Below are 13,950 nucleotides of genomic sequence, written 5' to 3'. Positions count from 1 at the left end.
GATCAGTTTGTGAAAGTTGGTTGCTTTTGTTGACAACACATGTTTAGAATAATTAAACAAGGTGAAGAGGCAATCTAGCCACAGGGGTTGCAAGCCAGTAACTTCTGTGCCGGTCCCAAGCCCGGATAAATAGAGAGGGTTGCGTCAGGAAGGGCATCCGGCGTAAAAAATTGCCAAAATAACCATGCGAATCATCCACAACACTTTAGACATACCGGATCGGTCGAGGCCCGGGTTAACAACGACCGCCACCGATGCTGTTAACCTACAGGGTGTCGGTGGAAATTTGACTACTGTTGGTGGAAGAAAGAGGGGAGGCAGAAGGGTCCGTGGCCAGAGAGAGAAGGGAAAAGGCAGGAACATAGGTTTGAGAATAGGGACTCTTAACGTTGGCACAATGACAGGGAAAGGCAGAGAGCTGGCAGACATGATGGAGAGAAGGAAGGTAGATGTACTGTGTGTGCAGGAGACAAGGTGGAAGGGCAGCAAGGCACGTAGTATTGGAGGAGGATACAAACTGTTCTATCATGGTGTTGATAGGAAGAGAAACGGGGTAGGAGTGATTCTGAAGGGGGAGTTTGTAAACAGTGTTCTAGAGGTGAAAAGAGTCTCAGACAGGATGATGAGCCTAAAGTTAGAAATTGAAGGGGTGATGGTGAATGTAGTCAGTGGGTATGCGCCACAGGTTGGCTGTGAGTTAGAAGTGAAGGAGAGATTCTGGAGTGAGTTGGATGAGGTCATAGAGAGTTTTCCCAGAGGAGAGAGAGTTGTTATTGGAGCAGACTTTAATGGGCATGTTGGTGAGGGCAACAGAGGTGATGAGGAGGTGATGGGCAGGTTTGGTGTGAAGGAAAGGAATCTGGAGGGACAGATGGTGGTGGACTTTGCGAAGAGGATGGAAATGGCTGTAGTCAACACTTACTTCCAGAAGAGAGAGGAACATAGAGTGACATACAGAAGTGGAGGTAGGAGTACTCAGGTGGACTACATCCTATGTAGACGAGGTCATTTGAGAGAGGTTAATGACTGCAAAGTGGTGGTAGGAGAGAGTGTAGCCAGACAGCACCGCATGGTGGTGTGTAAGATGACTCTGGAGGTCAGGAAGAAGAAGAGAGGGAAAACAGAAAAGAAGACCAAGTGGTGGAAGCTACAGAATGAAGAAACTTGTGAGGAATTTAGGCAGAAGTTGAGGCAGGTCCTGGGTGGTCAGGATGAGCTTCCAGAGGACTGGGAAACTACAGCAGAGATTATCAGGGAAACAGGTAGGAAGGTGCTAGGTGTGTCATCTGGAAAGAGGAAAGACGGTAAAGAGACTTGGTGGTGGAATGAGGAAGTACAGGAATGCGTCCAGAGGAAGAGGTTGGCTAAAAGGAAGTGGGATGTAGAAAGGACTGAGGAAGGTAGACAGGAGTACAAGGAAGCGCAGCGTAGAGTGAAGAGAGAGGTGGCAAAGGCCAAACAGAAAGCTTACGATGAGCTATATGACAGGTTAGACACAAAGGAAGGAGAGAAGGACTTGTACAGGCTAGCCAGACAGAGAGACAGAGATGGGAAGGACGTGCAACAGATAAGGGTGATTAAGGACAGAGATGGAAAGGTGCTAACAACCCAAGAGAGTGTACAGAAAAGATGGAAGGAGTATTTTGAGGAGCTGATGAACGAGGAAAATGACAGGGAAAGAAGGGAGGAAGATGTGGTTGTTGTGGAGCAGGAAGTAGCAGAGATTGGAAAGGATGAGGTTAGGAAGGCTCTGAAAAGGATGAAGAGCGGAAAGGCCGTTGGTCCTGATGACGTACCTGTGGAGGTATGGAAGTGCCTAGGAGAGACAGCAGTGGAATTTCTAACAAGGTTGTTCAATAGGATTTTAGAGAGTGAGAAGATGCCTGAGGAATGGAGGAGAAGCGTTCTGGTCCCAATCTTTAAGAACAAGGGTGACACGCAGAACTGCAGCAACTATAGAGGAATAAAGTTGATGAGCCACACAATGAAGCTGTGGGAAAGAGTAGTGGAAGCCAGGCTTAGGAAGAAGGTGGAGATTTGTGAGCAGCAGTATGGTTTCATGCCCCGTAAGAGCACCACTGATGCCATTTTTGCTTTGAGAATGTTGATGGAAAAGTACAGAGAAGGTCAGAAGGAGCTGCATTGTGTGTTCGTAGATTTAGAGAAGGCGTATGACAGGGTGCCGAGGGAGGAGCTGTGGTACTGTATGAGGTCGTCTGGAGTGGCAGAAAAGTATGTCAGAGTAGTTCAGGACATGTATGAGAGAAGTATGACGGTGGTGAGATGTGCTGTAGGTCAGACAGAGGAGTTCAAGGTGGAGGTGGGACTACACCAAGGATCAGCTTTGAGTCCTTTTTTGTTTGCTATGCTGATGGACAGGCTGACAGACGAGGTAAGACAGGAATCTCCCTGGACAATGATGTTTGCGGATGACATTGTAATTTGCAGTGAGAGTAGAGAGCAGGTGGAGGAACAGCTAGAGAGGTGGAGGTTTGCTCTGGAAAGAAGAGGTATGAAGGTCAGTCGTAGTAAGACAGAATACATGTGTCTGAACGAGAGGGATCAAGGTAGAAGCATTAGGTTACAGGGGACTGAGGTGAAGAAGGTGCAGGAGTTTAAGTACTTGGGGTCAACAGTTCAGTGTGATGGGGATTGTGGAAAAGAGGTGAAGAGGCGAGTGCAGGCAGGTTGGAGCGGTTGGAGGAAAGTGTCAGGAGTGTTGTGTGACAGAAGAGTGCCAGCAAGACTCAAAGGAAAGGTGTACAAGACAGTGGTGAGACCAGCTCTGCTCTATGGGTTAGAGACGGTAGCAGTGAGACAGAGACAAGAGGCTGATTTGGAGGTAGCAGAGATGAAGATGTTGAGGTTCTCCTTAGGAGTGACCAGGTTAGACAGGATAAGGAACGAGTACATCAGAGGGACGGCTCATGTTGCCTGTGTCAGCGACAAAGTCAGAGAAGCCAGACTGAGATGGTTTGGACATGTTCAGAGGAGGGATAGTGGATATATTGGTAGAAGGATGTTGGAGATGGAGCTGCCTGGCAGGAGGGCAAGAGGACGGCCAAAGAGGAGATACATGGATGTCTTAACAGAGGACATGAAGTTGGCTAATGTTAGGGTAGAAGATGTCCATGATAGAGTGAGGTGGAAAAGGATGATTCGCTGTGGCGACCCCTGATGGGAAAAGCCGAAAGAGAAAGAAGAAACAAGGTGAAGAGGCATAAAAAGATGCAAATGAAAAAGCTTTCTATGAAAATAGTCAGCTGGGATGTGCATTCTGAAATTAAAATATACAAAATAAAATAATTTTTTTCCATCTGATTGGATTTTAATTCAGGATGGAGCTTTTTTTGTCATTTCTTTCTCCTCAGAACCTCTGTAGTTCTTGTTGACCCTCTTTTTTTTTATTTCTGTGAATATTTCAAATTGAAAACTCGTTGTTTTCTTCATGTTTCATCTCCACCTCCAGCGATGGGAATTCAATTTTAAATTGAGAGTTTGCAATTTAAGCTAAAATATGTTCTGGGGATCATCTTATAAACACTGAAAGCAAACGTGATGAGGGAGCCAATGGCCCTCCGTTCTTTAAATTTTTTTTATTTGTTTTGTAATAAAGTTCCTCATTCTTTGATCTTTGAGTAGACCTGATCCAAAAGATCTGTCAGAATCTGGAATCAGCAGGGTGGGAGAACTTACGTGCCAGGATGTAGCAGGCCTGTTCATTTTAAAAGATTCTTTTTTGATTTTGTTAACCACACTTTTGATTTTTTGGTCAGTTTTACTTTAATCCATCCATTTTCTAAACCCGTTTGGTTGTGTTTATAGACCTAACCTAGTGGTGAACAATTAACAGTCGAACCAAGTTTCTTTTTTTTTTAATATATATTATTACATTTCTCTTTTCAGATCAGTGATGTAGCAATGCATTTTAAATTTATGAAAATTAAACAGCAGTCATTATTCTACCTGTAAAGCAGGACTGGGTGAGAATCATGGTTTGGCTGCTCATTTTTGGATGTGTTCCAGAAAGTTTTTGATTTGTAAAAAAAATAAATAAATAAATAAACGTACGTTTTGTTTTATTTCAGTGTTTAGAAGAAAGCTGATCTACTCGAGAAGAGAAGTTGAGGTTTGTGAAGATTCGAACATCTAAAAGCTGGAATGTTGAAACTATTGGTATAAAATTACATTTTTGTTCTCAAAAATATCTGATTGGAAGACATTTTTGTTGCGGTTGAGTAAATTTGCATTTGTTTTAGGTCATAGTTGAGTGAAAATTAGGTGAAACACCACAAACGTGAGCAGTTCTGCACCAAACAAAAAAAAAAAAAAATCAACCCGACTGTCAGGATTGATAAACATTTGGTGACGTTCCCTTTAAGATTTTACAACATGCTGTATTTTGCATGTGGAGCTCAGAAAAGGGTTAAGAAAATTAGCTGTTTTTCCTGATAAGATGCCACGTGGATGAAGTTCCTCCACCGTGACATTGGATTTCACAGAATCTATTAACGGCCAACAGCCTGGAGCAGATGATCACAGAGGTCAGTCACACACAAACGCACCACATGAAAGTTTCATCTCATTTTACTTTGTCTTAACAATGCAAAGGTGAGGAGGTCAGAGATGGGGTCATGCATGTCCCCCGACGTGGTTTCTACACGTCGTACAGCAGGACGGTGACGGGTGCACTCAGCGCCATGTTGAGAAGGATTTGTTTGGAACAGACGTTTTCGTCGTCTTCGTCCTCCACAAAGACGGACAGGAAGCGCTCCGGCTCCCAGGGCACTTCCTGAGTCTGGGAGGCCGGCACGCGCACGCAGCTGACGTCCTTCCTGAAGGCGAACTTTTTATCCCCGGGATTCTCGGACGCGCTCGGGTCCTCGTCGCTTTGAAAGGAAGCGATGAAGGCGTCGATCTCCTGGGCCTTCTCTGTGATGAACACTCGCACGTTCCTCCTGCTGTAGTTGCTCATCTGGCAGGCAGAGCTGTTATTCCCCATGATAGGTCAGGACTGTGTGTTTAAGGCAGACTGGGATTAAAAACAAACTACATTTCAACATTTGCTGCTTTGATGCTGCAGCCTGACATGATGCATCCCTGCTAAAGCTTTTCCATTGTGGCGTGCTGAAACTATCGCAGCTGCACACTTTCATAAAACCCCTAAAAGCCTGAGGCACATTCCTGAAAACAACAAAACAAGCTGTGGATGAGCGAAGAAAAACAAACATGTGGCGTGGATCAAAGGCTGACGTGCTTCTTACCTGCTGATTCGGAGGTGGCGTCTGACAACAGCGCACTGAAACAGTCTTCCTCACCTCAACACTTAGTCTTCTGGTCAGTCTGATAACATGCAAATGTTAGAATATATGCCGCTGCCTCCACGGACCAGACACACTGCTTTGAATTCTGACGTGCGGAGAGATTAGCACAGAAGGGGGAGAATCATAGGTTCAGTTTGCATCAGATTATGTTCTCACAAAGTTTCATCAGTCGTCACACACCTGGGAATGCGTAATTTGCAGAAACAGCTGCGCTCGAGAACCATTTGATGGCTTAACCCTCCAATCCAACCCTTTAATGTTGAGCGCCAAGCAGGGTGGTATGACTCCACTATGGATTTGAACCCACAAGCTACAAGTCTGAGGGGCGCACACTCTTCCACTGAGCCACCAAGTTGGTAAAATTTTAAGTCTCAATCATCCTCAGCTGTTTAAAGTGTTTTTTAGCTTCTTCTTGTCACGCTCTTTCGCGTTCAATTTCCGTTTATAGTTTCCATCCGTCTGTCTTCCTGACACTAAGGGGTTATAAACTGGACGTTTTTCCCTCTGCTTGATGAATCCCGAGCCAACAATCATCCATCTCGGCTTAAATTGATCTAAAACAGCAAAGCCCAGAATCAGGAACCACATTAGGTGAGCTTTCTGTTCCATATTGTTGGCTCTTCTCCTGTATCTGCTATAATTCAGTCGGGCTTTACTCCACCAAGGCCACGTCAGTCACAATCAAAGAACAAAATAGACAAGACGGGTTTGAGTTCAAATATCTGCCAACAATGCAGACGATTAGGCAAAAACAGGCTTTGGAAAATCAAACAATGTGCTGTTTGGATCTGCTCAAAAAGAGTGAAAACTGTGCGAAAGACAACAGCAGTCAGCCACGGGTGCAGATGAAACCTGCGTTTGTTGTTATGGCGACGGTTGCGATGCAGCATCGATGCCTGGACCTTGACCTCGCTGTTCCTACTCCTTCATTTGCATGAGGCCCTGTTGCTCACCAGGAACTGCAAAGGTGGTAGAAACATGCAGGCTGCTGCGATGAGTCTAAACTTCTTTATGTTCCTTTTTAAACTTTTATAAAATCTATCAACTTTCTGCGATTTTCCAAATTAATGTAACATTTAGTCACTAGATACAGTTTTAAAACATGTGTTTAAAAGAGAGAAAAAGGAAAAATTAAAGCTGTGAGTGGCGTTGTATGGCCCTCGCCGCCCCCTCCTGACACGCCCTCAGTCACGAGTTTTTCAAAATGGCAGCTTTTCTATTGGTTTTATTTCCATAGCAACCATTTTATTTTTTGGTCGCCTGGGGATGATGTACATGTTTATGTATCTTTTAGCAGATTCTGCTAAAGTCAGTTTTGTGAATTTCCTTGGCAACTGAGGTTTTTGTTAACCACGCCCACATTCCTAATGTATCCATTGTGTATGTCATGTCATTTAGTTCAGCATATTACCGGTACATTTTCACAATGTTCTGGCAAAAAATGGGCGAGCAACAGGAGAACGCTGCTTTTTGTTAGCACGCGCGGCAATGGTGTTCGGAATTTACAACTTCAACATTTTTTACCGAGTAGCTTCCACAAAGGATGCTCGTGGAGTCAGGAGGCGAGAGATCAAAACCCCTTAAGGAGTTTAAATTCATAGAAGGTACTAGAGGGGATTTTCTTTTTTTTAAATTCATGATGGTGGCCTATTCCCAAGGTCAAAGGTCAAGGAAACTTGTGGTTTGAATTGGCGGCGTGTGTTTAAAATTACTCGAAGATCGCTTGAACAATGGTTTTCTTTTCCCATGTTGGGGGAAAATCCGTAAACTTCACACTATGCCGCTAAGCCGGAGGTCCTGTGGCCGTCCCCTAATAATTTCAAAACTTCCTTTGGATTTCCCGGATACGTGTGTTTTTGCCTGCGTGAATTGATTTTGACTTTTTGGGGGGGGGGCTTTACGTTTTCTGACACAGTGAGGGGTCGTTCACAATGCTCAAAATCCATTTTGACCGGGTAGCGTGTGCAAATGTTGGGGAGTTTTTGAGCATGTTGTGAGTTTGTTTGAGTATGTTGATGAAGAAGTACTGCAAAAACAATCTGGTCCTTGCAGTCCAGGACTGCTGGGAAACATCAAAACATCAAAATTAACTGCTCAGGACTTTTGCTTTTTGTGTCAAAGAGACAGAGAAGCAAGAGAAAAATGAAAAATTAGCTCCGTTCTTCTTTGAAAGAACAGAGCTAATACATTCACATGCAAAGCAGAAGTGTGCAGCAAAGATAAAGACCTCTGTTGCTGCATTTATGCTTCCCTATTAGGCCTGTTCCTCAAACAATGAGGCAGTGGCTGCTGCTGGCGTCTCTGCTGCTCTCTGACCTGAGTGCCCCCGGCGACGGGGATTGGATTACGGATGACTTCAGATGGCCTCTGTGCAGAAAACTTCTGCTCCTCAGAATGAAAGTTCCCTGCAAAGGTCTGAGGATCCTTCAAACAGCAGGTTTCCGTGGAGACCACAAGTCCAGAAGGATGGGTTCAGCCTTTTACAGGGCCTCCGAACCCCCAAAAGCTCAAGATCGGACTCTCTGGGAGAATTTGGGAATAATCCTGAGGAATCCGACGTCTGCACCGGTATGGTTTTTCATTTGACTTAATGTGATAAGAGTGTGTTCACCTGTGGGTGCGTTCCTGTTTCACTGGCTCTGTGCTGCTGCTGCTCCCTGCATAGCTGCGCCAATGATCAGCATTCCAGGTGAGGTCGCCACAGATTACAGAGCAGCCAAGCATCACACGCGTGACACCTCCACCCGCATGGGGGAAGACGATTCCTACAGCCCAACTGATTTCACACGGATAAAAAGGAAATAACACATTCGTTTAGGAAATGAGATTCAAATGAAAAGATTTGAATCTATTCAAGCAGTTTCTCCAATAAAAAAGTCGTATAATCATAAAAAATGTGGCAGAGCAGTAACACTTTTTGAATAAAGTGTGCATTTATTACAATATTTTAGTTATTTTATTTAATAAAAAGGGAAAAAGTAGCCCAATAACATCCTCAACAACACCCAAATTAACAAGTTAACATTTAACTGTAAGCTATAAGAGAAGTAATATATAACTTTTAAAATGTAGTTATTCCCAGTGGGTGAAAAAAATTGCAAAAATGCTCTGCACCTTACATTTTCAGGAAGATTAAAATGGGTAAAGTTAGGAGGGAGATGTCATATTTTTTAATAACCTGAAATTTCTAATCTGAAGCACTGCAGAACAATTTTTTCGATTAAACTTTCATCCCACATGGGTGAAAGTTGTAATCACAGCTTTAATTTTAATTTATTTTGAAGCACCCGAGATGGATGTTTTAAGATGACCCCAAAAAGTTTCTGCTTCTGCTTCAATTGAGGTAATTTTTACAAATGAAAATGTTTTAGGGAAAATTTTAAAAAATCCATTAAAAGTGCTTCACACCTTCTATCAGCTCAATGATGCAAAAAAGTATTTTATTTACAAGACGCTGTTTATTTTCCAACAAGCAAGCCAGCATGACAAACCAATGTTAGTGCATTTAATCCAATTATTTATTTTTACAAATGAATGATAAAAATATCAACTAATCAAATAAACTACTAAAAAATGAAAATGATTTTTGCTAAAATGTATAAGTCTTGATGGAAAATTTTAAATAATCTATTTAAAATAGTATGTTAATTTATCTGTATTTGCTAAATCTCCTTTTACTTAAAATAATGTTTGAAAAATATTGATTACTTCTAGATTTTAATTGTTAAATAAGATTGGAATGAAATCCTTAAACTAGAGCTCAACTAATGTGAAGCAAATGCCGTAAAGTTCACACTCTATCCTATAAATCTAATTTCTTTTCAACACATGGAACTCATTTAGGAAAAAATGTCTTCACAGATGCAAATAAGTGGTGATGCATACCAGTAGATGGCGCTGTTAGCCATGAGTGATGAGTCGATGAATGCCTGTTATTGTCACTGCAGTGAGTGTGGCAGAAACTGTCTTAGCAATCCATTTTTAGCAAAAGCTGGAGGCTGGAATAGGCAAAATTATATGGGGGGGGGGGGAGAGGATGCCTGCAGATCAGATGAACTGACTAAAACGGACAAAAATGTGATGTAAAAGTTTACAAATGTAAAAAAAAAGCAAAGATTTAATACAGGAACTACAATCATGTATTAAAAACGGCTATAGAAAAGGAAAGTCCAAACCATTTCCAACCAATAGACAGTCAATGTATTTGATGTCACCTTATCTTGTTTGGACTTCTGCTTCTGTCGTTTCAGACCAAAAGAAATTTTCACGGGGAGCAAAATCCTGTTCCAGTTCTGCATGATTTTAGTGAAACGCGCCACATGAGCGTGGACGTGATTGAGAGAGGAGCTGGTTCAAAGTCTGCGTGGCTGCACCGTCCCTCCACGACCTCCAGCCGCGGTTCTTTGTTGGAGGAACCCAGGAGCCTCTCACCTGTCACTGCGGCCCAGCCACGCCGATGCCTCACAAAGAGGTGCAGTCAAGCAAAAGGTGGGGCTGCTTCCTGCTGTCCAGATGATGGCAAAACCAAATCAGCCACACCTGAGGAGGCAGAACCCCGAGTGAGAGCAAAGGAGCTCACGCGGCGAGCGGCGGACGTTATAAAGCGCCTGATTGATTACAGACAGAGGCCTGTAATCAGCCGTCCTGACACCGTCCGAGCTGCTCAGCTGCACGCCGGCCTTTCAGCGAAAACGCCTGACATCTCACAGCTGCAGATGAAAGCAAGTGTTGCGGTGGAAACGTTTCATGAGGACTTCTCTTCATCCAAACGTGTCCGGCAGCAACTTTCTTTAACAACTTCATCAAGGGAGGAAGAGTTTTCTGTTCTGAGGCAACTCCAGTTGGTTTCCAGAAGGAACAAAGGGCCTAAGAATAGACCCCAGTATGTGATAAGGCCAGATGATAATGAATATTTCAGTGGGAAAACAATCACAAAAGAGTCTGAGCCACCCGTCCTCAGGGGAGGCGGGAAAAGAGGAAAATCACACATGAGAACTGCTGAGAATGAAAAAAGTAAGGGCTTGCTGAACCTGCTTGGTTCTCCCAAAACAGACCCTGATGGTGTTGGTCTAAAAGGCGAATCATCTGACGCCCTGATTGTGACTTTCCTTCAAGAAACAGAAATCCAGACAGAAAACCGGGAATCGGCAAACGTACGTTCAAAGGGGTTGTCCGTCTTTCCAGCCATGACCGACGTCCAGACTGAACCAGAAACATCAGAATGCAGATGCTCAGACGGAGGCGAGCGCTCAGCAGAGAAGGAAGAACGAATAAAATCAGCTGATGAGGACGTGGCGACTGTTAGAGCGGAGGAACCAGAACTTTCTGGGACTCTAGATGTGAGCAAAAACACCAACGAGGACAATTCTGCACTGCCTACACCTCTCCAACTCAAGACGACTGAAACCCCAACAAATGCGTTGGCGACTGAAAAGACCACAACAAAAATCCCAGAAACGACAAGAAGAGACGAAGAAACCACGAGTCCAGAGGCCAGCACTCCTGCAGTCACATTTACGACAGAGACGACAACCAGGATCGCGTTCTTAGGCCTCAGAATGAGGGGCAACGTTCACACAGCGCTGACGGGCGACATCACAACGTCACTGGACGAAGCCATGGAGAGACACAAGCAGAACGCTGAACCCTCCAAACCGGTGGAAACGACCCAGAAAGAAACCACAAGAGTTCATCCAGAGGTGAGTCAAACTGCAGACCCGGCCTCCAGTGACGGTTTCAGTCAACTGAAACCAGAAATATACCATTCACTGTATATGAGAGCTGGATTGAGTGGGCCCTACCCACTGGTGATACAAACAGGAAGTACCTCCTCACTGGTTACATGAGGTACTAGGTAGCTAATCCAACCTAATAAAAAAAAAACATAAAAAGCTAAAAAAGACTGAGCTAAAGTGGCAGCGAAGCACAATATATTTGAAATGAAATCATTTGTTTTATGGTGCCAGTCTTCAACATAATCGAGCATCAGATTGGTTCAAAGCGATCAACGCGTTTCTTGAGTTTAAAGAAAAATTAAAAGCAATGTGGGATTTCGTGTCCAATCAGAAGAGAACAAAAATTGTCAGCCCGTGTCACTAATACATCTTTTTTTTTAACTGATCCCCAAACTTTAAACCACTTTTTGACTCAAAACAGGAAGTCTCATGGTCAGCAATGAGGTACCCAAATCATGACTCCTCCACTACCGTGCTCAACTGTCATAGGAAACTCTTGTTGACTCCTCTGCCTAATGAACGGTGTGTTTCACAGGCTAGAAGTGAGCCCGTTTGGCGCTGTGGGGGGCTGGTCGCTCGCACTGAAGCTGGATGGAAACACTGCATGGAGAGACTTGGTTCAGCCGCGTCCAGAAGGTTCTCCTCAAAGGAAGCTCCGGATGTGAGGAGACCCGAGGAGGCGCCTTTAGAGGGCAGCGACCCTCTCAGTGATGACGGAAACGAACACTTCTACTATTTTGATGGCGTTGTGAAAAAAGTTTCTGCAACCTTTGATCCCATTATCAGGAGGCAACGTCTCAGAAGAAGCAAAACTGAGAAAACATCAAGTCAGAGACAAAATACTTTGATTTAGCCTCAAACTGGGAAAACAAAAAAACTACTGATGTGGAAACAAACGTTCAGCTTTTAAAAGAGTCATTAAGCTTTGTTTTTGTAAAGATTTTAAACTGTCCTTGTGCTTTTGTTTCTATTTATCTATTTAAAATGTGTTGTCCTCCTCAATAAAAAATAAGGTAATTAGTTGTTGTTCATGGGACCTCCATGTTATTCTTGACTGTAAATTAAAATCAAAGCAGTGTTAAGGATTTTAAGGCTTCATGTAGACTGTAGATCTCTAAAGCTGCAAAGAAAATAATTGATGACGTTTATCCTACAAATTCCAGGACTGTGTAGTAAAAAGGAAGAAATATACGACTTATCTGGGCTCTTATTATATTTTTTAAAATGTACTTAAGTATATAAAGAGAATAAAGCAAATTTTTTTAAGAATTCCCTAAACAATTGTTTCTTCAATCAATAAAGTATATTTTAAAATATCCCAAAAGTCTAAACATCAGTTTCCATAATTATGATAATCTTTGGAAATCCAGTCGTGTTTTTGATGAATTTGTGTTAGGGAGAGGGTTTTATATTAAAAATTTGATTCTTTTTTGCTTCTTAGAAATAGAACTGTATAGTTACCTGATCCTACATTAATCCTCTGGATTTTTACTGTTTCAAACCTGATAACTGTCAAAAGTTGTTAGAAATTATGGGATGGAAATTTTCTTTTTTTCGATAAAGGATGCGTTTCCTGTCCTAAAGGAAATAATAAAGGAAACATTGAAGCTCATTTCCTTAGAATTTAAGAATTTATTTTAGACATTAGAATTAGAATTTAGACAAAAGAAAAAAAATTAAGAGCTGAAAAAAAAGACAAAAAAAAACTAAAACCATCTGCATGAACGCTTTCATGCTGAAATAATCATTTATTTAAATTTTTGTTTTTCTCCAATTTATCCTCTTAGTATTTCCTTAAAATCTAAAACCCAACTATTCATAAATGGGATGGGATGTTAAAATAAATGTATATGGTTAGGATTTTATTTTTTGGGATAAGATAGAAATAAAAAACAGCCTTAATGCGTTTATAAAACCTGCAGAAACATGTTCTTTTTCGCAAAGATGAACAAAAAAAAACTAACTTATGACCAACAAATAAATGAAATAAACAGACATGAAGCAGATTTGCACAGAACCTTTTTCGGTTAGACTTAAATATCTGCAGCACTTCAAAGAAATGCTAAAGGATAATGTCTGATGAGGTGTCCTTTATCTGCAATTAATGGTCGACTGAATTGTCAGACGCTGGTCATTTCTGACAGAAATAAATACTAAATCATTTATTATTACTTTAATCGTGTAATTTTTAAACATTTAAATCACTTTTCAAAAGAAGCTGACTATTTGACATGGGGCGTGAAGTGATAAGCATAATTTGAGAGGGAAAGTTCACTTTTTTGTTTTTGTCCAGATGATGAAGGAAAAGTTTGTGCCACAGAAACAAAGTCCACTAGTTGTTTTTTTTTCTATAAGAAAAAACCTTTTTTATCCTTTTTTTTCTTATTTATCTTGTCTTTGGAGCTACTGTAATGAATCAGTTTCTCCCATCCATCCGTCCATCTCTCATCTATCCACCATTAACTCTAATCAATAAATGTCCACCAACAAAAAATTGCTTTCGATAGTTAAAATTGAAACTACGGTATTTATAAAGAAATGTTTCAAGTTTCAGTTGTTCTGGTTACTAGTTAGCAATTTAAATGTCATGTGACTGGAACCCTGCAGCCAATCAGAATTGAGTATATTCATTCGGATCATCACGGTATAAATGCTAAAGTCAGCTAGCAGCGTGACGCCAACTTTAGCTAGAATGGTTTTATTTATTGTCGACTTTCTGTAAAGATTGGGGGATTTAAAACCTGCACTTCAGGGTTATTTCTTTTTAACTTTTAAGTTATTTTCCCAAAATTAGCAAATAAGCAGAAATACAAGACTAACAATTACTTTTATAATTGTTGCAATTACGAATTATGTAGTGTTATGCTCATTACGAAGTTCAGGACAAACAA

The 13,950-nt window shown here is 41.9% G+C and overlaps 2 protein-coding genes across 13 annotated transcripts; one reads left to right on the top strand and one right to left on the bottom strand.

The window, feature by feature from the left end:
• Positions 1-4,571: 4,571 nt before the first annotated feature.
• Positions 4,572-8,099, bottom strand: LOC144996225 (uncharacterized). 12 transcript variants are annotated; one of them, XM_078955520.1, is made up of 4 exons: positions 6,177-6,508; positions 5,505-5,878; positions 5,265-5,409; positions 4,572-5,014 (listed from the first exon to the last, which is right to left on the bottom strand). In XM_078955520.1, exon 4 carries the CDS (start codon positions 5,000-5,002, stop codon positions 4,658-4,660), a length of 345 nt encoding a protein of 114 aa, XP_078811646.1. In that variant the 5' UTR covers positions 5,003-5,014; positions 5,265-5,409; positions 5,505-5,878; positions 6,177-6,508; the 3' UTR covers positions 4,572-4,657. The 12 variants fall into 12 exon arrangements, with proteins under 12 accessions (XP_078811646.1, XP_078811648.1, XP_078811656.1 ...); XM_078955522.1 differs by lacking the exons at positions 5,505-5,878; positions 6,177-6,508 and adding an exon at positions 7,936-8,099; XM_078955530.1 differs by lacking the exons at positions 5,505-5,878; positions 6,177-6,508 and adding an exon at positions 7,936-8,099 and having other exon boundaries at positions 5,319-5,409.
• Positions 6,708-12,311, top strand: LOC105355191 (uncharacterized). The gene is made up of 4 exons (XM_023961100.2): positions 6,708-6,928; positions 7,583-7,892; positions 9,575-11,023; positions 11,595-12,311. The coding sequence occupies exons 2-4, from the start codon at positions 7,599-7,601 to the stop codon at positions 11,910-11,912; spliced, it is 2,061 nt and encodes a 686-aa protein (XP_023816868.2). The 5' UTR covers positions 6,708-6,928; positions 7,583-7,598; the 3' UTR covers positions 11,913-12,311.
• The last annotated feature ends 1,639 nt before the right edge of the window (positions 12,312-13,950 follow it).

This window comes from Oryzias latipes, chromosome 12 (genome assembly GCF_053564925.1).
Source record: "Oryzias latipes strain Hd-rR chromosome 12, Olatipes_Hd-rR_3.1".
Taxonomy (NCBI): domain Eukaryota; kingdom Metazoa; phylum Chordata; class Actinopteri; order Beloniformes; family Adrianichthyidae; genus Oryzias; species Oryzias latipes.
This window is presented reverse-complemented; position numbering and strand designations above follow the sequence as displayed.